The sequence below is a fragment of the Dromiciops gliroides genome, chromosome 3 (assembly GCF_019393635.1).
Source record: "Dromiciops gliroides isolate mDroGli1 chromosome 3, mDroGli1.pri, whole genome shotgun sequence".
NCBI lineage: Eukaryota > Metazoa > Chordata > Mammalia > Microbiotheria > Microbiotheriidae > Dromiciops > Dromiciops gliroides.
Window position 1 is genome coordinate 217018775 of NC_057863.1, and position 26159 is coordinate 217044933.

The window sequence follows — 26159 nt, forward strand, 5'->3', positions numbered from 1 at the left end:
GTTTTTTTTTGTCTGTTTTCTTTCACAACCTGACTAATGTGGAAATGTTTTACATGACTACACCTGTATAACTTATATTGAATTGCTTGCATTATTAAGGGGGAGTGGAGAGGGAGGGAGGAAGAAAATTTGGAACACAAAGTTTTAAAAATTGATGTCAAAAATTGTTTTTACATGTAATTTGGGGAAAAAATAAAATTCTAAATAAATGGAGGAAAAATTAAAAAATAAAATACCTACTATGTACCAGGCACACTATGCTATGCCTGGGGATATAAAATATCCCTCAACTGTAAAATGGGAAAATAATAGCACCTAACTACCAGGGTTTTTATGAGGATCAAATAAGACAATATTTGTAAAGTGCTTAGCGCAGTGCCTCACACATAGTAGGTACTATAATAATGATAGTTATTATAGTGGCAAAGTAGATAGAATGCTAGGCCTGTAGTCAGGAAGACAAAGGAGGTGGCTGGGATTTTATTTAGAATCCTATCTCTCCCCCTTTAAGTTGATTTTTCAGCCACGGATGGAGAAAGAGGCTGCATTTCTCTGTCTTGACTACCTATGAATAGGAATTGCTATAAGAATAATAATAGAATATAACTATCGCCCTTACTATGTTTCAGGTATTATGCTAAGCACAGTAACCATGAGAGTTAAGTGCTATTATTATCCCCATTACAGATGAGAAAACTGAGGCAAACATAATTTAAGTGACTTACCCAGGGTCACATAGCTAGTATCTGAGACCAGATTTGAACTCAAGTCTTCCTCATTCCAGGCCCAGCACTCTATTCCCTGTGCTACCTTTCATAGCTAGCATTTATATAGTGCCTACTATGTGCAAGGTAAAGTGCTAAGTACTTTACAAATATTATCTCACTTGATCCTCATAACAACCCTGGGAAGTAAGTACAGTTAAGGAAACTGAGGCAAACAGAAGTTAAGTGACTTGCCCAGAGTCACATATCTAATAAGTATCTAAGACCAGATTTGAACTCATCTTCCTGCCCCCAGATCCAGCACTCTATCCACTGAGTCACATAGCTGCCCTAGGTATTCACCTATTTATAATCTTCAGTGGGAAGAGACAGATTTGTTTAGTTTACATTGACTCTGCCTTCACTAAAGAGGTTGATAAAGTACCTTAGGGTGGCAGTTTCTACAGTAAAAGGATTCTCAGGCTTGTGTTTGTCCCAGGCGTTTATGAGGCCTCTTGGGAAACCTTTTATGCTGGGTCTAAGTCTGAGAGTCAGCAGTATTTGGAGACTGCTCAGCTCTACAAGGAATCTGCCTTTTCACATGATCAAAGTAATGCTATTTTCTGCCTTAACCAGTGCTTTGCCACCTTGTAGGCTCGAATGTAACTGGAATGATGAGTACAATCTACCTCCTATGTACAAGGCACTAGGGTTAGGTGACAAGTGGCAAATAAATACATACAATGTTGTAGTTTAGTTGTTCGGTTATGTCTGACTATAACTGACCACATGGATTTTATCCATGCAGTTTTCTTTTTCTTTTTCTTTTTCTTTTTTTTTTTTTTTTTGCTGAGCAATGGGGGTTAAGTGACTTGCTCAGGGTCACACAGCTAGTAAGTGTCAAGTATCTGAGGCCGGATTTGAACTCAGGTACTCCTGAATCCAGGGCTGGTGCTTTATCCACTGCACCACCTAGCTGCCCCCCCCCATGAAGTTTCCTTGCCAAAAATACTGGAATGGTTTGCCATTTCTTGTGCCAGTGTGTCCCATTTTCCAGATGAGGAAGTGAGGTAAAAAGGGATTAAGTGACTTGCTAGTGTCTATGACCACATTTGAACTCAGTTCTTCCTGACTCCTGGTCCAGTACTCTATCCACTGCACCACCTACATATGTACTATACATATATATGCATGCACCACATACATATATACTATATGGAAAATTCAAAGAGACCTTTCCCTGGATAATTACTTTCCATTTGCCCTGTATACATCTTTTATATGCAGTTATTTACATATTTTCCCTTCTAGAGAGTGAGCTCCTTGAGACCAGGAATAGTGTTTTTTGCCTTTCTTTGTATCCTTGAGCTAAGTAAAAGAGGCCACTCTTTGCCTCATTTCTTGCCTAGCCTTAATTACTGAATGGGTGTTGCCTCAGACTAACCAAGACCTGGGAAAGACCTTAGTTTACAAAGGCCAAGGCATTGAGGGCCATGTCCAGTGGTCCTGTTCTATATCTTGCCACTGGACCCAGGTGGCTCTGGAGGAAAGTGAGGATAATGACCTTGCACAGCCCTCCCTCACTTTTTTTTTTTTATCTTTTTCTTTTCTTTTTTTGTGAGGCAATTGGGGTTAAGTGACTTGCCCAGGGTCACACAGATAGTAAGTGTCTGAGGCTGGATTTGAACTCAGGTCTTCCTGAATCCAGGGCCAGTGCTTTATCCACTGTGCCACCTAGCTGCCCCACCCTCCCTCACTTAAATCCAATTCACTGAAGGTCATGACATCACCCTGATGTCATGGTCTTCTCCAAGAACCAAGGACCAACAACAACAGCAACAATCTAGTAACATAAAGAGCTTAATAAATGCCTGTTGACTGAGGAACTGACTGACTGGCCCTGGCTCTCATTTTATAATCTTTTTGGACATCTTGCCTTTGAGTTTCACAACCCCAGGGTTACTCTTAGAAGCCTCAGCCATATTTGCTTTTTGTCTTGTTTTTTAAGTTTCTTCCTCTATATGAATCTGTCCATTACACTCCATATTTTCAACATCTCAAAGTCAGAGTACAAGAGAAGGCGGGGGGGGGGGGGGAACGCTAAATAAGCAGCCATGAGATAGACATTTTTCCATAGATGACTGAGAAGAAAAAAATAAATCATATGCTCCAAAGAAAGAGTAGTGCTACAAAAAGCAGAGAGAGTTAAGAAAAGGAATAAAGAAATTAGAGTAAGGAGCACCTATTCAGGAGGAATTCAAAGGAAAATTTTGAAAAGGAATTTTTAAAAGACCAAATTATATATAAATCCTACTACAGTAGGATTTTTATTCTGACTTCTTTTTTTGCTTTAGCTAAACAGTGCAGTATTGCAGATAGTACTTATTAGTGATTTAAGATTAATCTTCCTAACATTTTAGTTATTTGCAAATATCCCTCCTGTCCTCAAAACACAGACTCGGCAATTGCAGCCTTTCCTTAAAATGTTTCAATTTTTTAGGAACAGGTAGAATTGGTCCCAGAAGGGAAATATCTTAGGGGACATGGGCATAATCAACTTTGTTCATGTTCTTTGGTAAATGGACATGGAAATTGCAAATTTATAGGCTAAGAGGTAACAGGCTCATAGATCTATACCACGAGCTAAGAGACACCAATCTAGTCCAATTCCTTCATTTCAAAAATGAGGAAACAAAAGCCCAGAGAGGTTGAGTCACTCAAGGTCACACAGGTGTGAGGATCAAAAGCAAAAATTGGAACCCACATTTTCCAACTCTTAACACTTATATAGTTCCCATTTTACCAATTAATTATATCAGGTGATATGAGTAAACTGAGGCCATGAGAGAGGAAATGATTTGCCCACACCCCACAGGTAGTGTGTAGCAGAGATAGTATTTAAACCCAAGTGCTCTTTGTTCTCTACCATATTCAAGCAAGCAAAATACATTTATTAAGCACTTACTGTGTACCAGACAATGGTCACTTGGGATACAAAGAAAGATAAAAATAGCTCTTGCCTTCAAGGAGCTCACATTATCTCTAGGTGATGAGAATCGTGAAATAAGTGATGAACTGAAAATTTTACTGGTCATTTAACCCCCTGATGCTAGGTAGTGCAGTGGATAGAGCAGCAATGTCTGGAGTCAGGAAGAACACGTTCAAATTTAACCTCAGATACTTCCTAGTTGTGTGACCCAAGGCAAATCATTTAACTTCTGTCTACCTAAGTTTCCTCATCTGTAAAATGGGGGTGATAATAATAGCACCTACCTCTCTGGATTGTTGTGAGGATCAAATGAGACAATCATTATAATTGAGAGCTTCTCACCCTTAAGAATGTCCATCAGTCAGCCAGCAATTATATTTTGTTTGTTTATTTGTTTTTGGTTTTTTGCGGGGCAATGGGGGTTAAGTGACTTGCCCAGGGTCACACAGCTAGTAAGTGTCAAGTGTCTGAGGCTGGATTTGAACTCAGGTCTTCCCGAATCCAGGGCCAGTGCTTTATCCACTGCGCCACCTAGCTGCCCTGAGACAATCATTATAAAGCACTTGGAACATTGTAAGTTCTATATGTTGTTGTTTAGTTAATTAACAGTGTCTGACTCTTTGTGACCCCATTTGGGGTTTTCTTGGCAAAAATCCTGGAGTGGTTTGCCATTTTCTTCTCCAGCTCATTTGACAGCTGAGGAAACTGAGACAAACCGGTTTAAATGACTTGCTCAGGGCCACACAGCTAGTTAAGTGTCCTGAAGCCAGATCTGAACTAACAAAGATGAGTTTTCCTGCCTCCAAGCCTGACACTCTGTGCACTGCACCACCTATTTGGTAGGGAGATTATTTCTTCAGCTCTTCAAAAACTTTGGGTTTCCCTGGTGTGGAGACTGCACCACCACAATCATAACCCTTCCAAGTCTTTGTAGAAACTTTTGTAGACTGCTGCAGCAAAAAAAAAAAACATCATCACCCCAGAGGCCAAACTTTAGAGGTGATGGGCCTCTCAACTTTGCTAGATTTCCACCTGGATTCCTTCCAGATCAAGGTACATTCCCACAGGTAACTGCACTCTGCTGCCACCTCCAAGCCAGGTAACAGAAGACAGAAAGGTTGTGGAGTACAAAGGAAAGCACTGGATTTAGAGGTAGATGGATCTAGGTTCAAACCCCAGCTCTGCTACTTGAACAAGTCTTTTGGCTTCCTTCATGTTGTTCAGGACTTTTCAGTCTTATTCAACTCTCTGTAATTCCATTCGGGTTTTTTTTGGCAAAGATACTGGAGTGCTTTGCCATTTCCTTCTCCAGCTCATTTTACAGATGAGGAAACTGAGGCAAACAGGGTTAAATGACTTGCCCAGGGTCACACAGCTAGTAAGTGTCTGAGCCCAGATTTGAACTCAGGAAGGTGAGTCTTCCTGACTTTAAGCCCAGTATTCTATGCACTATGGCGCCACCTAGCTGCTCTGGAGCTTAGTTCCCTACTCTATAAAATGAATGACTATAATATAAATATTATAATAATATAATAAAATATCAGAGGTGTCAAACTCATAGCAACATCACCCTTCCAAGGACATCAGAACCAGATTAAAATATAATTGGGGGAGGGAGGGGAAGCTAGGTGGCCCAGTGAATAAAGCACCAGCCCCTGGAGTCAGGAGGACCTGAGTTGGACAAGTCACTTAACCCCAATTGCCTTACCCCCCCCAAAAAAAATATATATATATATATAATTGGGGGGCAGCTAGGTGGCACAGTGGTTAGAGTACCAGCCCTGGAGTCAGGAGGACCTGAGTTCAAATCTGGCCTTAGACACTTGACACTTACTAGCTGTGTGACCCTGGGCAAGTCACTTAACCCCCATTGCCTTACCCCCCCAAAAAAAAATTGATGTTAAAATATAATTGGGAAATGTTTACTAATATAAAAATACAAGATAACAGAGATAATGTTAATTTGTGGCTTTCTAAGTCAATAGCAGCTCACAGAGATCCATTTCTATTTTAATTGGACACCACTGAACTAGATGACCCCTGTAGTCATCTGATTCTGTGCTATCCAATACCTGAGTTCAATTTTTAGTGATCTAGACTTTTTCTTTCTTTCTTTCTTTTTTAAATATCCAAAAGGAGGCAGAAAGGAAGGTCTAGAAGTACAGTTATCCCTTCCTGACAGGGCTTTCCACATCATGGTTTCAATATATCTCAGGGTCGACATAAGAAATTAAATAGGAATTTCAGGGTAGTTTCATAGAAACCACAGACAACATGTGAATGCCAGCACACAGACACAGGAAAAGTTTAAAAACTCAGAAATGCATAAAACATATGTATAGTATTATATAATATCAACATTTTATCTTAATACCATAAATATATACAATTTCTTTTTTAAAGTTAAAATAAGTAAAAAGCTTAAAAAAATAAGTAAAAAGCTAAAGTTTGAGAAAAGACAATGAAAGCCAGCAGACAATACACAGAGGCTACTATGTTTTACCAGGATTTTCCAGATTTCAGGGGCCCTGCATCCCTAACCCCCAGAGTTGTGGAAGGGATAACTGAGGCCAAAGAAGACAAGTGTTAAGAAAATCCAGACAGTCTCCAAAGGAGAAACCAGGAAAGCATCAAGGACTTTTGAGGACAGAATCGGAAGCAGCTTACAGGAAAATAAGGAACAAATTCCTCAGGCCCCTCTGGACCACTCAAGAAATCCTGCTTATCTACGTAATTATATTCTATTTTAAAGGAAGAGGAAAAAAACTTTTTTAAGAGATAATGTACATAAAAAACACCAAGTTTACTGATTTTAAGAAATGGATCACCAACTTTCAAAAAATCCCATTGGAAACTCCAAGATTTCCAATGAAGCCTCACCAGTTTGCACGTAGTCCGGCTGTAGGGTTTGAGGCAGAGATTCAGGCAGTGGGTAGCCGTTCTTCCTGGCCACGATGAGGTGAAAGGCAGCACAGAATTCAGGCAGCGTCAGGGCTCCATCACAGTCCACATCACTGAGCTCCCTGAATACAATATAAATGACAACCTGACACCAAGGAACCAAAGGAAACCCTGAGCCCATTACACCCACAACTAGGTTACAAACTTCTTTAGCTGTTGCCAGGCAGCCCCAAAATGGCTCTGGCTGAAAATATTTACATTTGATATCTATGCAGAAAAATATTTTTTAATCTATAAAAGTTTGATTTTTAAAAATTTTTAATTTTTAAAAAATATCTAAGGAAATAATAGTTTGCATTTATATCTAATAGGTACTAATTAGGAAGCCCAAAAAAGCCCTAGAAAGTTTTATTATTCTAAATTTGCAAACGAAGAAGCTATAGGTGCCCTCAGTCCACAGTCAGGCAGTCTTTACCATCAGTCTGCAGATAACATACACTGGCTGGATTTTCATTGTGTGAATCTCAAACTGGTTCAGAAGTTAAGCTCAAAACCTGGGATCCCACCAGCGCATGACACTGTGTCTCCTCAGACTTTCTGATGCTTGGTCAGAATGGAGAAGGGAAAAAATTCCCTTTTCTCACTTGGACAAAAGGCCTTAGACCAAGTAAAATTAAAAGCATGGTGCTTTTGGCAGGATACGGAGAGTAAAAAAGAGTAAGAGGTGGGTTGCAATGTTTTTTATTTTGTTCTTTCTTTCATTTTCTGGGCAAATTCCACCTGAGTCCTTTCCTCCTGCATCGAATAAGGCAGCCCAATGTTTTCCAAGTGGAATGCAAGCTTTGGGTGGTCCAACCACAAATAGAGGCCAGGTGATGGAAGACCTAATTGCCATCTTAACCCAACCTAGCCATGTGAAGGCTGGCCACCAGGTGAATGATTTGGGGCAGGGGGGAAGACAACAACTCACGGAAACCACCTTTCAGTATGGAGGGGTGGAGATCATCACTACACCCCCACTGATAAACTCAAGGTTAAGATTTAGGATTTAAAATACACATCCCATCTAAAAATCATATCCAGGCCACTAGGTGGCACAGTAGCTAGAGCAGCAGCCCTGGAGTCAGGAGGATCTGAGTTCAAATCTGACCCCAGACTCTTACTAGTTGTGTGACCCTGGCCAGATAACTTTATCTGATCTCTTATTGAACACTTAATGCCCTATGACTTTTACAGGGTTTGCACAACTATAACAAGATACAAGCCAAGTTCATCCTCAAGAACACTTAAACCTAGACTAGAGAGAGACAAATGGACCAAGTCTTGAACTGACTGAAAGACAGACAAGTTATCTAGTTTTTTCTAGTTCTAACTTCTTTACACACTCCCTCCTATGAATAAGTCAATCAATAGTCATTTATTAAGTGCCTACTATGTTCCAGGTACTGTGCTAAATTTGCTACAGTAAAATGATTATCAGATAGGGTAATGGAGTATGCCTAATTATTTAAATGGATTGGAATGAAGGATTAGAACAATTGGGTTGGAAAATGTCAAGTTGTGTTGTATGTATAAAGTATGGGCAATATTACAGTACATGGGAAATATCACCACATTTCCTGTTCTTATTTTTAAACATATAGAGATACTCATCTGACCAGGAACCTCAGGTCATTAAACTGTTTAGGGGTCCCCCCCATTTGAGACCTCCCTATTGTGAAGAGAATTTGTGCTCAATAAATATTTGTTGAATGTATGTTAACATTGTCTTAGAAGAAGGAGAGGGAAGGATGGAGTGAGATAAGCCAGGCAGAAACAAAAGGGCTGTCTTGAGAGAGTTAGTTTGTCTTCAACTATTATTTCATGGTGAAAGGTGATTCCTGGGCATAGTCAGAACAAAGGAAAAGCACTTGTCAGAGCACTAATATCCCCATAAGCTCAACCCTTCCCGTCCTCCTTCTCATCTCCACCTCAATCAGCTTTTTAGGTGTGTGGGCAGATGTCAGGACAAGTACAAAAGAAAGATAATATGTATTTTTAATGGTACTGGCAAAGAAGATCCTATTTAAGGAAAATCTAAAGTAAATTCCGTTGCTTTTGTCTTATACATCATCTTCATCATTTTGTCTTATACATCATCTTTAGCGCTTGTCAAGGGATATATATATATGATAAGGCATTTATTGGGACAAAGATGCTGGGACTTTTATCCTGTGGTCCACTAAAGCTACTCAATAAAAAGTCAAAAGTATCACCTTTATAATACTTATAATAGCATAATATACATATTATGTACATATAATAGTATAATATACATAGTGTTATATACACACAGTATAACATAATATTGGATATGTGTAATACAGATATTATATGCATATAATACTAAAATACATATAATATTGTATAAAAATATAATGCAAATACATCATATAAAATAGCTGGCACAGAGTAGGTGTTTTAAGAAATGTTTATCAACTGACTTTAGCTTTCACTATACTTGGCTAAGCCAAGAAACTGAGGGGTTCTATAGCCCCTCTCAGGCTTCAGTCATAGTATCAGAGTAGACCGAATATAAATACAGTTTCAGAATCTGAGAGACTTTGGAAAGCACAAATTTCACTGGGAACAGTGTCCACTGTCACCAAATAGATGTACTCACAAAGATGGCTAGCAGTTTTACCCAATAATTAAAACAAAACAAAAAAGAACCTTTCAACATTAAAAAGGATGCTTTACATGTATTTAATCATTTTTTTAAACTTTTTTGTACCCTTCCCACCCTGAAGTAAGATACTGGCCCACACAATGCAGTGAGGTTTACAGAAGGACCAAATGGTTCTCATAAATGCAAATTGGGCCATCTGCATCATTCTTGAAACAAGCTCATCAAAAGCAAAAATCAGCTGGCTTGTTAGTAAAGTGCTGATGAATTCCACAGCTGTACTTATTAAACATTAGGTATTAATTAGGGCTTATCTGACGAAACACAAGTCAAATACACAGAGATCAGATACAGCTAAAATAGTTTAAATTAAACTTTATCACTACAAGCCATTACTCAACTTATCTATCAGCCTGTCAGTCATTGGCTTCATCATTGTTATCATCATTATATACAGACATGGATTTAAATAGTTCTTTAGATAACTCACTGGAAAAGCAAAATATTTGGAAGGTATAAACCAGATAGAACTTCTGAAACACCCCCCACTGCTTAGTGTGGAAAATTTTATCATAGAATCATAGATGTAGAGTTACAAGGAACCTCAGAGGCCAAGCTCCTCATTTTGCAGATAAGGAAACTGAGGCAGAGAGATTAAGTGACTTACCCAGGGTCACATAGCTAGTGACATCTTGTTGAAAGAACAATATTTTTTAAGTTACTTTAAATATTAAGTATTTAAATAAAATTTTAAAGTTCCTTCAGAATAGTTGTCATTCACTCTATTAAGAAACCATGTCAGGGTGGCTAGGTGGTGCATTGGATAAAGCACTGACCCTGGAGTCAGGAGGACCTGAGTTCAAATCCGGCCTCAGACACTTGACACTTACTAGCTGTCTGACCCTGGGCAAATCACTTAACCCTCATTGCCCTGAAAAAAATTCTCTTTTATCTCTACATCCTAAAAAAAGAAAAAAGTTTAAGATATCTGCTTTGAAAGGGAGAATTTGATTAAGCAGCTTAAAGGGCTAATGGTTCAGTTTTACTTACCATATGTAAGAAAGCTCTGGAATGGTCAGTTTGGATTTGGTGAAAAAGTTCTTTGCCAGGGAACCTATGGAAAGTCACACTCTTTAAACAATAAGTTGATTATGTGTATGATATAGCATTAATATTTGTTTGCATGCATGACACTTCATCTCTTGAATTCAACAAACACTCCAATCATCAGAGGTGAAACCTGCTTTTCTCAAACTTAAACCACTCAGCAGAAAGTAACTAAACAGACAAAAGACTTCCCAAAGTTACAAGAATATGACCAGATGTCAGAATATGCTGGATCCTCATCTTGTTTGTGTCATGGACCCCTTTGGCAGTCAGTTTGGTGAAGTCAGAAGACCCCTTCTCAGAATCATGGTTTTTAATGCATTAAAAATAAAATAAAATTTCAATACATTAAAAAAATTTCAATATATTAAAAAATAAAATATTTTTAAATTTTATCAGCGTTAATTTCTAATGATAAATGCCAATAGATATAACCCACATAAGAAAAAGCTCTTCTTGATCCTCAATACTTTGGGGGGGGAGGTGAGGCAATTGGGGTTAAGTGACTTGCCCAGGGTCACACAGCTAGTAAGTGTTAAGTGTCTGAGGCTGGATTTGAACTCAGATCCTCCTGAATCCAGGGCCAGTGCTCTATCCACTGTGCCACCTAGCTGGACCCTCAATACTTTTTAAGAGTGTAAAAATGTTCTGATACCTAACAGTTTGAGAACCACTGTACTAAGTTAAATTCCTCAAAAAATCTTATGTATTTGTAATTCTAATATTAGGTATATATTTATTTTCTATATTCAATTTTTTTTTTTTGGTGGAGCAAGGAGGGTTAAATGACTTGCCCAGGGTCACACAGCTAGTAAGTGTCAAGTGTCTGAGGCTGCATTTGAACTCAGGTCCTCCTGAATCCAGGGCTGGTGCTTTATCCACTGTGTCACCTAGCTGCCCCCAAATTTTATTTTAAAATAATTCAAATGATCTAAGTTAAACCTGATTTCCTCTCCACTCATGGTTCTTACCTAGGGCTTACTAACTTTTATTAAACATCACCCCAAATACCATGGTCAAACTATTTCATTAATTGTGATAGTATTGTACAGTTAAAGCACAAAATTTTCTAAAGTGCATATGTTGAAGAGGGCAAAATAATAACTTCAACATTCTTATTTTATGAAGTATTGATCTACTGAAATTGACTTCTCTGAAATTCTCAGTTTATTGATATTATAACACTTGAAAAGGTGAGAGTACACCAGGGTCACAGGATTAAGCAAAGTCCCTTTGGGTATGTTTGGCCAACATCTTTTGAAGAGACATTTGGAGACACAGGGCCAATTGATAGTTTTTTAAGAAACCTGCCTAAAGTAGCATTTTTTAACTTTCTTTTTTCTCTACCTGCAAATGTCTCTGAAGTGAGCAAAGGCACTACTTAGATAATAAGTTAATAATTCTTCTCTTAGAAATCAAAAAGTTTAGGGGGCAGCTAAGTGGCAAGGTGGATAAAGCACTGGCCCTGGATTCAGAAGGACCTGAGTTCAAATTCAGCCTCTGACACTTGACACTTAATAGCTGTGTGAACCTCAGCAAGTCATTTAACTTTCACTGCCCTGCCTACCCCCCCAAAAAAAAAAGTTTTCCTGAACTGTTGACATTAGAAGCTTTATCTTGCACTCTGAGTGAACCTGAACAAGTCACTTAACCTGTTTGCCTCACTTTCCTCAACTGTAAAAATGGTGATAGTAACAGCATCTACATCAAAGGGCTGTTGGATCAAATGAGATAGTATTTGTAAAACTCTTAGCACACTGCCTAGCATGTAGTATGCTCCACATACATGTTTATTCCCTTTCCCCTCCTCCTCCTCATACTCTGATATTATAGATGGTATTGTTGGCTTTAAAACACATGAACCAAACCTTACTCATTGCAAATGATCGATCCTCTGATCTGTCTTTCACAATGTCCAAAAAGCCTCAAATCTTCTACTTGACTACTAACCAAAGTCAAAGTCAAATAGCATTGACTGAGGATGAAGGCAAAAAATCAGGTCTATGATCACCACCATTTAAATCATGCTTTAAATTTTCACTTATCTCATCTGAGCTTAAGAACAAAATACTGTAAGGAATTATCCCCATTTCTCGGGTGAGGAAAATAAAGTTCAGAGGGATCATGCCTACATTCACACAACTATATTGCCTATAATCACACAACTATCAAGTACAGAGATATGGAATTTGTACCCAAGTCTTCCTGACTCCCACAGTGATAGGCTGGTTCTCCATAGGATGGATTACCACTGTGACTACAGCTGAGAAAGTGCTCTTTCTCACTGTAATCAGTCTTTTATAAGGACCTATTACAGTGTGTGGAACATGCATCTTCACCTTGGTGCTCTCCTTCTAAGTAGTCACCTTTCTCAAAATACTTTTAGAACTATTCTTTTGGAATTTCTTAGAAGCCAATTTGAGCCACACAAGAAAACGATTACTTTATAATTATAAGGCACTCTCCCCTGGTCTTTCTCTTCTTCCTCTTCCTCTCCCTAGCTCCACTTAGTTTTCCATCTCTGTCTCTCCTACTTACAAATGTGCTTGGGTCCCAGATGCCCCCAGAGGGTGACAGGGACAGTGCTGACCACTAGGGCCAGACTGAATCTGGGAGGCAGGAGGAAGCCATATGCACATCAGCAGCCAACCTAAATTCATTTCCACGATTCCTGCCTGCAGTAAGTATCATAAGGATTCTCACAGCACTCTCTTTATACCTCAGTTTATACCAATATCCTAATCTGCATTTATTTCTAAGCATGTCTTTATCTTTCCTACAAGATTATAATCTACCAGTGGTACATACGATGGATTGTAGAGAGAATAGAATCAAAAAAACTAGTCAGAAGGCAATTCTAATAGTCCAGGCAAAATGCCAAGAGGCCTAAACTAGATGTGGTGGCAATGGGAATAGAAGAGAGATCTGAGAGAAACTGTAGCCGGAAAATCAATAGAGCTTCGGAACTAACTGGATATGGTGGAAAATGAAGAGGGAAGGTGCAATGCTAACTCTTGAGTATGGATGATGATGAAAATAGTGGTGCCATTAAGGGAAATGATTAAGTTGTTGGGGTTTTTTTGGTTTGGGTTGGGGGGGAGGGGTGGGGGGGAGACAAGTAGATTTTAAGAGGAAATTGAGTGCAGTCATTGATATATTAAGCTTTAAGTTCTGGTGGGACATTCAAGGAAGGATGTCCATCAGGCAATTAGAGCTCCAGAGAGAGAAGGTTGGAAATAAAGCTTTTGAAGTCAACCCTATAGAAGTGATAAATGAAGTCATGGCAGGAGATAAAATGAGCAAAGAGGTGGAGGTGGAGGAGCAGGGAGAGAAGAATGGAAGAAGGGGAGGGGGCTAAAGACAGAGTACTGGGGGGCTGGCACATTTGGGGGAACAGACAAGAAAGATAAAGATAAAAGGAGTTAGAGAAATAAGTGCAGGGATTAAGTAGAAAGTGGTATCCATTTGGGGGGGTTGGTTTGGTTTTTTTATTTGACAGAGGGAGGGTGCAGACCTTTGATTTCATATCTTTAGGGAACTTTGCCCATAGGAATTTCCATCTCATGCAGAAAGGCAATTCATCTATAACTTAGTCCATAATTTGCTTAAGCCACTGGAAGTTAAATGAACTAACTGCCCATCTCATCCAGCTAGTATCTGTCAAAAAGCAGCCTTCAAATCCACATCTGCCTGACTCCAAGACTAGTTCTAGGCCACTAAGCCAGGAAGCTTCTCCCATATACATAAGTAATCTGCATTTCTAGGCTGGAAACTAGGTTTAATGAGCACTTTAAGGTATCTGGTCACCTCTGATCCATCCATAATTCATTCAAGCTAAATATCATCCTTCACAAACACAGCACTCGCTGTACTTCCCTTCTTCTGTCACTAGTCCTGTTCAAGGCTTATTTTGTTGTCCTAGGAAATCCCTTCAGAGGGAAGTAAAGGTGTCTCTCCCATCTGAGTGTAGCACTGCCTAAAGAAATTTTATTGGTGGATACCCAATATCCATTCTCGACCTAAAAGCCTCAAAGTGACTGATACCCAGGGTGATGACATGCTCCTAAAATCAACTCAGAGAGGCTGTTCTATAGGCACAGACTTTCAGGTTTAAATCTTACTAGCTTTTTTATGGCCATTTTTGTATCTCTTTCTTTTTCCATTTTTCTCTTAGGAAGATTAAAGGATAAAGACATTTTTAGCATGGCCAATGGAGGAATCTGTTTTGTTTGACTATGCACATTTGTTACAAAGGTTTGGAGTTCCCCCACTGTGTGAAAGGGGTGGGGGGGGGGAATAAATGCTTGTTAATTAGGGAAAAAATTTAAATAAAAAAATTAGATGAGGAATATTTGAGCAAAGAAAATGAAGAACATGAGACCGATCCAAGCTACATTGATGGAATATAGCTTGAGAAAACCCAATGAAAACTTCTTTTAAAAATTGTAACAACTGTTTATACATTGTAATTTTGAGGGTGTGGAGGAGAGGGAAAATCCTTTATTTAAAATAAAAAAGATAGCAGATGTGAAGAGTTTTGAAAAATGTAAAGCATAAGCTATAATTACTATTACTATTGTTGTTACTCTTAAGCAATTAACCATCTTTTAGAAATCACCAATGTTGACATTGGAGCTGATTTCAATCAGTACTTAGCATAGGGGACAAGGCCCCTCCAGCTTTCACTTAATCCCTTTGAAATTGAAATAGGAGCTGTCCAGTTGGATGTGATTTTATAACTGTAAAATAATTAAGGCACACAAGAGAAAAGACAACAAAAAACAAATAGGAGCTTGCCATAGGCGATCCCTTTGACCTGCTTCTGGAGACTTTAATGAGTTTACTTTGCATTCCAGTTAGAACAAGGAAGTACAAAGGACCTCCTAGTCTTCTCCCCTAAAGAATCATTACCTGAAATGAAGGAACTCAGGTCAGGCTGAAGGGATTTGAATTGATTGATGTAGTACTCTCGCTGTTCTTCGGTTATTCTCCACGGATCATCTGGATAATTACTGTTACTCTCCTGGGGTTCTCTTTCTACTGAAAGGGACTTAAAAAAAAATTTAAGTGAGAACCCAATTTTACTGGACTGGAAATTTTAATAGTTTATATGCATCAATTGTCCTGTAGACCATTCTATCATAAAATAGATCCTCAGGAAGCCACAAACAACATTATAGATCTAGGGCTGAAAGGAATCCCAGACATCATTGAGTACAACCTCTTTATTTTATAGTTGAGAAAAATGAGACCTAGGAAGGTTAAGCAACTTGCCCAAGGCCACACAGGTAGTGAGCATCAAAACAGGATTTGATTCCAAGTCCTCTGAGTCCAGACAGTGTTCTTTCCACTCTACCACTGAAAAGCAAGCAGAGGGGGCAGCTAGGTGGCACAGTGGATAAAGCACTTGCCATGGATTCAGGAGGATCTGAGTTCAAATTTGACACTTGACACTAGCTGTGTGACCCTGGGCAAGTCATTTAATCCTTATTGCCCTGCAAATTTTTTTTTTAATTTTTAAAGAATATAATCAATATCACCCCAATTGCCTCACAGAAAAGAAAAGAAAAGCAGGCAGAATGGGGAAATTTGAGAGCATGTTATTTCCAAGTATAGGTCATTCTGCCTAACAGATGTGTTCCCAATTGTGTGAATATCAGATAAGAATGTATGGTAGAAATTTGTTCTTAAAAAGAACCACACAGGGGCAACTAGGTGGCACAGTGGACAGAGCACCGGCCCTGGATTCAGGAGGACATCAGTTCAAATCCGGCCTCAGACACTTGGCACTTACTAGCTGTGTGACCCTGGGCAAGTCACTTAACCCTCATTGCCCTGCAAAACAAACAAACAATAACAACAAAAAAGAACCACACAGTGAATCTAACTATGAAACAAATAACCATTCTTTACTGATTTTTTAAAAATAAATTCTCATTTTTGCATATCACATACTCTTAAAGCTTGGCATGTGTGTATAGTGAATTATTCTATTCAACTGCACAGCATTCTTATAAAATAATAAAAACTCAACCTTATTATAGCACTTTATTCTCAATAACCGTGTCAGGGATTTGGTACAAGTTTTTTTAACCTTATTTTATAGGTGAGGAAACTGAGTTTCAGAAAGGCAAAGTAATGTAGTCAGAAAATGTCACACAGTCCAACATTAGAACTAGGATTCAAACTGAAGTCTCCCAAGCCCAAATTCAGCCCCCTTCTTCACTCCAACATGTTATAATTCAGAAAAAGGAGGTGGTAAAGTAACCTAAGACCTTCTTTTAAAATAAGAAATTTAATAATAATAAATGTATCTATGTAGCACTTTCAGGTTGGCAAAGATTTACATACATAATTTCAGGGGATCCTCACAAAAACCATGTGAAATAGAGTCTATGATTATCCCTTTTTAACAGATGGAAAAATAGAAGCTGAGAAATGTTAAGTGACTTGTCCAGGATCACATAGCTAGTAAGTGGCTGAGGCAGGATTTTTGAGAGAGGACAGAGACTAAGAAACTAATGGTTATATATCACTTACTACGTGTCAGGCACCATGCTAAGTGCTTTACAAATATTATCACATTTGATCCTCAAAACAACCCTGGGTTTTTGTTGTTCAGTTATTTCAGTTTTGTCTGACTTTTTGTGATCTCATTTGTGTTTTCCTGGCAAAGATACTAGACTTGTTTGCCATTTCCTTCTCCAACTCATTTTACAGATGTTGTTGTGGTGGTGGTTTGTCCTTCATTCTCAAAGAAGACCATGACATCAGGGTGATGTCATGACTTTCACTGAATTGGATTTAAGTGAGTGAGAGGTGTCAAAATTATGGAATGTGGTAGATAAGGGGATTTAGCAGATACTCAAAGGCCCACCTGGAGATTAATCTAAATTGATTGAATTAAGTAAGAGTGATTGACTGCTGAGTAGCCTACTTTCAATTAACTAGAATACCCTTAAGAGGGTATTGTTCCCAGAAGCTAAAAACTTTGAATTTAACTCAAGACCACCTGGGGTCCAGTGAACCAATGAATTTGAATGACACTAGCCAATCAGCTCCCTGCAAAGTTTTAGCTCAAGGTCCACCTCTGTCATGAGGTATTCACTGACTACTCCAACCTACATTAACTCTCCCTTCCTTGAAGTAGGAAGCAGAACACTGGCTGAGGGTGGAGGTCCTCTTTTGTTCTGAGACATCGGCTTGGTGGCAGGAATACAAGTGGGAAGTTTAGGAAGGCTAGGATTTCCATGCTATAAGAAATTTGTTCTCGATCATTCTATTTCTTTACTATCTTATATCTTTTAATAAACCCTTAAAAAACCTAAACTCATCAGTGATTTTAGCTAGTTTTCCCCCAAAACTGGGGGAATAGATTAGAACCCACATTTAGAATTTTAAAATGCACAGAGAGTTGTTTTACAGATAAGGAAACTGAGGCAAATGGGGACTTGCCTAGGGTCACACAGCTAGGAAGTGTCAAGTCAGAATTGAATTCAAGAAGATGAGTCTTCAATTGGGTGGAGTAATCTCTCTAACCCTGCAGGAAAATAGGAGGGGAAGGGGATAGAAAGGGGCAAAAGAAGGAAGGGCAGAGTGGGGGAGGGGACAGACAGAAGCAAATCCCTTTTGAAGAGTGATAGGATGAAAGAAGATGGATAATAGAATAAATATCATGGGGAAAGGAATAGGATGGAAGGGAAACAGTTAACAATAGTAATCATGAAAAAGAGAAAAGGGGGGGAAATTGTGCAAGAAATATTTATAGCAACTCTTGGTGGAGGCTAAGAATTGAGAATCAAGGGAATGTCCATCATTTGAGGAATGATGGAAAAAGCTGTGTTATATGATTGTAGTGGAATGGTCTTGTGCTACAGGAAATGACAAACAGGATGATCCCCGAAAAACCTTGAAAGACTAATGAACATTGATGTATAATGAAGTGATCGGAGCTGGGAGGACATTGTGCGTAGTGACAGCAGTATTGTTCAATGAGCAATTGTGAATGACTTAACTACTCTCAGCAGTGCAATGATCCAAGACAATCCCAAGGAACTAATGAGGAAGCTTACTATTCACCCCTATAGAAAGAACTGATAAAGAACACTTGTGGATTGTGCATATATAACCTGATTGCAATCTTGTGGAGGGGGGAGGAGAGGGAGGGAGAAAAATTTGGAACTCTAAATCTTATGAAAATGAATGTTGAAAACTACCTTTACATGTAAATAGAAAATAAAATACATGTTTGTTGCTGAAAAATAAAAAACAAATTTTTTAAATTAAAAAAAAAAAAGATGAGTCTTCCTGACTCCAGGCCCAGCACTCTATCCACTTCACCACCTAGATGCCCAACCCTGGGAGGTAGGTACTATTATTATCCATATTTTACAGATGAGGAAATTGAGACAGAGGTGAAATGAAAAGGTGAAACCTCAGAGCTACACATCTAAGTAAATGGCTGAGACTGGATTTGAAACTCAGATGCTCTGGACTCCAAGCCCAGTGCTCCATCCACTGCACCACCTATCTGCCTAAACCAACTGAAGCATGCAGCACATCAGGGCAGGGGAACATCCTAGAATGAGAACCTAGGCCAACTGAATCTTCTGAACATATGGCAGCCTACAACCATGTTGTATCCAAATGTGCCCAAGAATCTCATAAAGCATTCTCTGGCAGAGTACTGCCTGAAGTGAACCAGATGCATGACCAAGATTCCAGATGTGAAACATCATACAGAACAGTCCTGGATGCGGCCTGAATGGATGGGAGGCTAGCTGGACTATGATGCATGAAACTACCAGTGACCTTGACCCTAGAGTTAATTCAATGCTTCAGATACTAACAGGTAAGAGAAATAAACAGCAATAAACCTTTATGTGTGTCTGATCAAGGAGAACATAACTCTAAAAGAAGTGATTAGACATTATTAACCAGATAAACATTCTGAGAGGCCAGAGACACTGCGTTTAGTCTAAAACTCCACTCTTTTATTCATCAACTCAAAATTGTTTATGTTGAGTATGAGGCTGCTGCTTTTTTTCTGTGCCTACTGGTTTTGGCTTAGAACTGCATCTTTCTTCTGCCTCCCTGTCTAGGAATAAAAATCTTCCGGGGCAGCTAGATGGCGCAGTAGATAGAGCACCGGCCCTGGAGTCAGGAGGACCTGAGTTCAAATCTGGCCTCAGACACTTAACACTTACTAGCTGTGTGACCCTGGGCAAGTCACTTAACCCCAATTGCCTCACTAAAATAAATAAATGAATGAATGAATGAATGAATAAATAAACAAACAAAAGAATCTTCCTTCTTTAGTCTTTTATCTCTTGTAAGCAAGATCACTTTATGAAGAAGAGAAAGATTCATCATCATGAGTTCAAATCTGGTCTCAGACACTAGCTGTGTAACCCTGGGCAAGTCACTTAACCCCTTTTGTCTCAGTTTCCTCACCTGGAAAATGAGCCAGAGAAGGAAATGACAAACCACTCTTGTATCTTTGCCAAGAAATGGGGTCATGAAGAGTTGGACATAACAAAAAAGACTCAACAACAACAAGAGAAAACTCAGTGGCCTCACAGCTCCAAAAAGAATCCCTCATTTAATATGCCCCAAAATGGGCCCACTCTGTTCTATTCTAATCTGCCCAACACACAGTATTATAATAATTTCTACTCCACACCTTGAATTCATGCTGGGACCAGAACATTCACCTTCATTCTCCCTGCAAAGTTTTAGCTCAAGGTCTACCTCTGTCATGAGGTATTCACTGACTACTCCAACCTACATTAACTCTCCCTTCCCCGAACTCAAGGTCAACACAAACACATTAACATTTATGATTACCCTCTAATTGTTTTATGAATGTTAGTACCTTGAAGGCAAGGACAATACTACATACTTCGCCCAGGTTTCCTCCATAGAACCTAACACAGGCCTGGAGCACAAAGTAGGCATTCAAAAAATGTTAATCAGAGAATGACAGAGGTGAAAAAGATATTAGAGGTGATCTAATGAACCCCCCTCCACCCCATTTTATAGGTGAGAAAACAAAGTTTCAGAAGGGTTAAGTGAATTTGCCCAGGGTTATAACTATGTTAATGGTGGGGTAGGTAGGAGGCACTGGCTCTGGAGTTAGAAGAATCTGAGTTTGAATGTCACCCCAGACACTATTAGCTATGTGACTCTGGGCAAGTCACAACACCAGTTGCCTTAAACATCTGTGGCCATCTCCAGATGTCCTGATATATATCTTGCCACTGGATGAAGATGGCTCTGGAGGAGACAGGCTGGTGACTTTGTACAACCCTCCCTCACTTAAATCCACTTCAATGAAAGTTATGACATCGCCCCAATTTCATGATCCTCTTTTATTTTTATTTATTAATTCATTCATTCATTTATTTATTTTGGTGAGGCAATTGGGGTTAAGTGACTTACCCAGGGTCACACAGCTAGTAAGTGTTAAGTGTCTGAGGCCGGATTTGAACCCAGATGCCCCTGACTCCAGGGCCAGTGCCCCAAGGCTAAAATGTTATTGATCCAATCAGAGATAAAAATTCAACCTGGGCTTCTACATTTTCCTGAATGGTTACTGAGTAGGCGATGTGTTATAGACACAGGGATAGCAATTGCAGAAATAATAAAAATGAGTTGGCTGGCACACATGGGAGGATTCCAGCTGTGCAATAGCTCCCCAAACACTCTTTACCTCCCAAGTTAGCTGGCTGGTTGGTTAGTATTCTCCAAGAGACCCAGAGTCCACAAAGATTTCTAAGAGCTAAAGATCTACATGCATTGCAACAGCAATCTGCCTCTCAATGAGCACTGTGCTCTGGCATTCCTGTCAAAGCTGGATATGGAAAAGGCTCATTTCTGCCTGCAACCAAAATACTTTCTACTTCAGTTTCGGCTCCTATGGTTGTAGTGGCTGGGCAGAAATATGCAAACACTAGTACCAATTTTGAGTTCAATCAGTGATTTTCTTTTCTATAGAGAGACTCACTTCTAAAAGGAAAAAAAAAATATTCTAATCATTCTAAATCATAGTTCTCTCCCTCTCTCTCTCTCCATATAAACACATATACTCACACATGTGTGTATGTATATGCCTGTATATGCATACACACACACCCAAGGAGACTCATTTTTTCAGATGCAAAGGAATTAAATGTGCTTGCACTTAAAATGCTCAAAACTATATTTTTATTTAAGTCAAATTCAGATCTTTAGGGCTTCGAAAAATAGGCTGTTTTTAAATGGTGTTTCATTTTTTAAAACTTCCTAAAAAGATGATCTTTTTCCTTATTGTCCTGAAAAGAGGCAAACAAAAAAGAAAAAGAAAGATAAGGGAGTTAAACACAACCGAATCAGATAAGCTATAAAGGACATTGTCATTTTACATTTAGGGAAAGTCTGTAAATTGTTCTTTAATCATGTAACATTTTTAATTAATTCATAATGCCATCCTAAAGCTATCATAGAAAATTCATCAGATCTGTGACATGAGACCACTTCAGAAGTTTTCTTTTAAAAATCACTTAATAATGTGACCCTTTGGGGAATTTCAGTTACTAAAGAATCTTAGGGTCTCATACCAAAAGTTCCTGTTCACTTTAAGGTCATTATTACCTAGCCTTTTTAAGCATTTGTTCTGTTTTAAGAACAAGGTCCTAAGTCAGAAGCTGCATTTTTTTCTGTGTAAAAAAACAGGAAAACTAAGTTTCTATTCAAACTGAAAGATCCCTATGCTAGCCCCCACCACACACTAAGAGGGTGAAACTTTCTGTCCCCAAAGTGTCTGTAAACATTTGCTCTTAAAAAATAAAAGAGCAAACTCTAAAATAGCACCAAAAACATAAGTGACTATTTGCCGCAAGAAAAAAATCGTTGAGAAAGTAATTATGATTTTAAAAATTACACAGTATTCTTACTGATATTAATCAAACATTTATTGAGCACTTACCTACTAGGCCCTGTCACTTATTTAAGTGCTGTAGGAGATATAAAAACAGTAAGTACAAGAGTCACTTCCTGCCTATAAGGCCCTTAAAATGTAGTAGACAGAGGAGATATGCCCAGGAAACAGTGAACAAACCTATAATATGTCTATGTATATAGAGACATCTGTACAGGCACACAAATGAGAACTAAGCACAAACATATAAATTGCATTCTGTACTTCTGTAATAAAATAGTAAATTGCACAATGCAGATAATTAGAGGATAGAGCAACATAAAATAAGGTGTGAATTATATGCTATGGAAAGTAAGTACAAAAGCAGCTGGAGAAGGAAGAAATCAAAGTGGGTTAGCATTGTACTTACTGGACCACTACACATTTCCAAATTACTCGTTTAACAAATCCCAAAACCATTTCCCACCAGACTAATCTCTTCCAGATCTCTACTTTGTGTAGCCTATCCAGCATCATACTGCCATGGAGTCAGTGGTGGTCCATGATTTAAAAGGAAATGCCCTAGACCCTAGACCATGTCCAAACCACTTCTCCAAACCTTTGTTTTATTAAGTGGCAATCTTGCAGACAGAATTCAAAACAGGGCTTGCCAAAGTGGAGCTCACAGACCTCATGTCTACTAACATTTACTGATTTTCATTTTTTATTTTTGTTGGGATTTAGGAAAAGCTACAGGGAAATATACCTAGAGCTGTAAAAGGGCATAGGATCCAAAACTAACTACCCGCTTGTTTTACTATTAAACTATTTTGACATATGGTCAATGTCACCTGGGGCTTGGAGCTTGGGATGTAAGTATATTGTATATAGGCTCTCCATTGACTGGTATATTTTTAACTCTTGGTTATTGTGATATATAGATTTTTTTAAAGTAGTAAACATTTTTATTTGTAGTTTTGGGTTCCAATTTTTATCCCTTTTTCCCTCCCTCTCTGCTCCATTCCCTGAGCCGGCAAGCAATCATAAATGGATTCTACATGTATGACTATGTAAAACAATGTATAGATTTTTAAAATAAATTATTTTCTTGATACATCCATCACTAGTCAATAGTGTGTTTTCACATTATCTATATTTCCTTTATGGAGTAACTAAATGTTAATAATGTTATAGTGGGAGATAAATATTTTAAAAATCAATAAATCAGGGGCGGCTAGGTGGCGCAGTGGATAAAGCACCAGCCCTGGAGTCAAATCTGGCCTCAGACACTTAACACTTACTAGCTGTGTGACCCTGGGCAAGTCACTTAACCCCAATTGCCTCACTAAAAAAAAAAAAAAATCAATAAATCAGTAACTGTTGTTGCTTCATTTGCATGTATCTTTAAAATTCTGTTTTACTTAACAAGCAAAGTAAAATTAAGTCATCATAGTAAAATTCTTCCATCAGTAACAAAAATTCTGTTATTCTGGGAAAGTCAGTTTGTCTTTAAAATTAATAGAACTGGAGGCAACTAGGTGGCGCAGTGGATAGAGCACCAGCCCTGGAGCCAGGAGGACCTTGAGTTCAAATGACACTTGACACTTACTAGCTGTGTGACCCTGGACAAGTCACTTACCCCTCATTGCTCCCGCAAAAATAAATAAATGAATGAATAAAATTAATAGAACTTTTCTTTATTTGGGGGTAGGAGTAGTAGAAAGGATGATTAAGAAATCATTAACCTGAGACAAAAACTGCATGATAAGCACTATGTATTTTGTTGTTTTTTCAAGTAAGCCCACTACACTTAACCCACACCTAACCCTTTGAAACAGGCCTAACCTTCCCACTGCTAGAAGAATCTCTACCCTCCCGTGCCTTTACTGACCCTACCCCTAGGCACTCCAAGGTAGGAAAATCAAGATGTTGGGAGAGTCATGATGATGACTGCAGAGGTGCTGAAGGGAACAGAGTCTCTGGAAAGACTAGGATTGGGCATTGCATTGTCTAGCCATAAATGTGCAAGAGATGGAAGGATGGATACACAGCCTAAAATGAAGATGCAGCTGGCTGGAAGGAATACTTCACTCTCCATTGCCTGATGTCAAGCACCCTCTAGAGGGACTTGATTGTAGGCACAGATCAAAACTCATCTCCATCTCCAAGCAGCTGGCTGGCACCACATGGCCAATTAGCTGTTTGTAGCCCAAGGCAAAGGGATTTAATAACATTCACCCCATTTGAATCGAGTCCAGTTCAGTGAGTTGCTAGAGGGAAATAGGCTGTCCCCATTGGAGAGCAAGCCATCAAAAATGCTAAGCCTGCTACGTAATCACACACATATGCTATAGAACCTGGGTATAGGAGTTGGCAAGGACTGGCAGCCTGAACAAAATAAGCACTGTTTTGCTTCCATCAGTAAAAGCCTAGCTCTTCTATTACTACTATATATACCTTGGTCCGAAGCTGCCTACAAAAATGTACACCAATTATCTCTTTCCCTTCCACCGACCTCACTATGGTCATTAAAGATTAATTATTTGAGGCCTAGGATAGTATCAAGAATTCAAAGGGAAGAAAGAGAAACTAGAATAGGAGTGATGAAGGAGGGTTGGGCAGACAGGAAGAAGAGAGGGGATCAGAGATCACAACAAAAGTGAAAAGCAGGGAAGAGTAAGAGTAAGAGTAAGAGAGGGGGCAGAATAAGAGACCATCATCAAAGAGGAAAAATTCAGAATGTGGGATGTTGGGAATGGACCATCTTCAGGCAATGAAAACATCTAAAGTTTGATCACACTTGTACAAGGCTATGATAAATTAGAAATGGAGACCATGGGGGTTGAGGAGGTTTGTAATGTGAAATACCAGAGCATTATTGGGTTATCCATGTGAATATGGATGCCTTTGAGGATACCAGGAGAGGTTAAATGGAGAGAAAAATCCTAAACCCAGTGCTGAAGTCATTAAGGAAAGTGGAAGGGTGTTCTGAGAGCCAGTAGATGGCAGCAACAAGGATCTGAGCAAAACATGGCATCAAATTGAAAGATGGGAACATTGCTAAATGATGGTGAAAAGAACACACATCTTAAAGGGACAAGGGGAACAAGCAATAGCCAACTTTTCTTCTTGTCCCTGTAGGGGAGATGAAGAGGAGGACAGGGAATAAGGAAAGAAACATGCATTTATTAAGCAGCTACTATGTCACTTTTTTTTTTTTGCAGGGCAATGAGGGTTAAGTGACTTGCTCAGGGTCATACATAACTGTCAAGTGTCTGAGGCTGGATTTGAAGTCAGGTCCTCCTGAATCCAAGGCTGGTGCTTTATCCACTGAGCCACCTAGCTGCCCCTACTGTGTCACTTTTTAAGCACCCACTAAGTGCTTTAAAATATTACCTCATTTGATGCTCACAATAATCCTGGGAGGTAGATGCTATTATGTTCACCATGTTACAGTTGATTAAACTGAGGCACACACAGTTTAAATGTTTTTCCTGGGATCACAAAGCTAGTAAGTATCTACAGCTAGATTTGAACTCAAGTCTTCCAGACTCTAAACCCAGCACTCTATTCATCTAGCTAGTTGCCACCAGATTTCACTTTTGAGGCAAGAAGTGAAAGTGAAACAATCCAAGGATAAATGGATTTGAAACCTTACAGTAGGAAGAATAAAAAGAGAAGATTAGGGACTGGGGTAGGGAGAAAAGCATGAGTGAATAGGTAGTGGCACCCTACTGTCAAATCCAAACTTTTATTTGGCACTAAAACCCTTCACAACCTGGCCTATCCTCCCTGTCCAGTCTTATTATACATTTTTTCCCTTCAGGTATTCAATGGTTCAGCAAAACTGGACTTTTCTCCTTCCTCACAAACAACATTCCATCCCCCTTCTCTGTG

General features: G+C 39.0%; 1 protein-coding gene across 7 annotated transcripts in view; it reads right to left on the reverse strand.

Moving 5' to 3' along the window:
- Positions 1–26159, reverse strand: part of REPS2 (RALBP1 associated Eps domain containing 2) — a 275952-nt gene that overhangs the window by 106580 nt on the left and 143213 nt on the right. For all 7 annotated transcript variants that reach the window (XM_043995038.1, XM_043995040.1, XM_043995037.1 and 4 more), the window contains exons 6-8: positions 15278–15416; positions 10310–10373; positions 6574–6716 (exon numbers count right to left, since the gene is read on the reverse strand). In XM_043995038.1, the coding sequence (XP_043850973.1) occupies positions 6574–6716; positions 10310–10373; positions 15278–15416 (346 nt within the window). The remainder of the gene's footprint in view (positions 1–6573; positions 6717–10309; positions 10374–15277; positions 15417–26159) is intronic.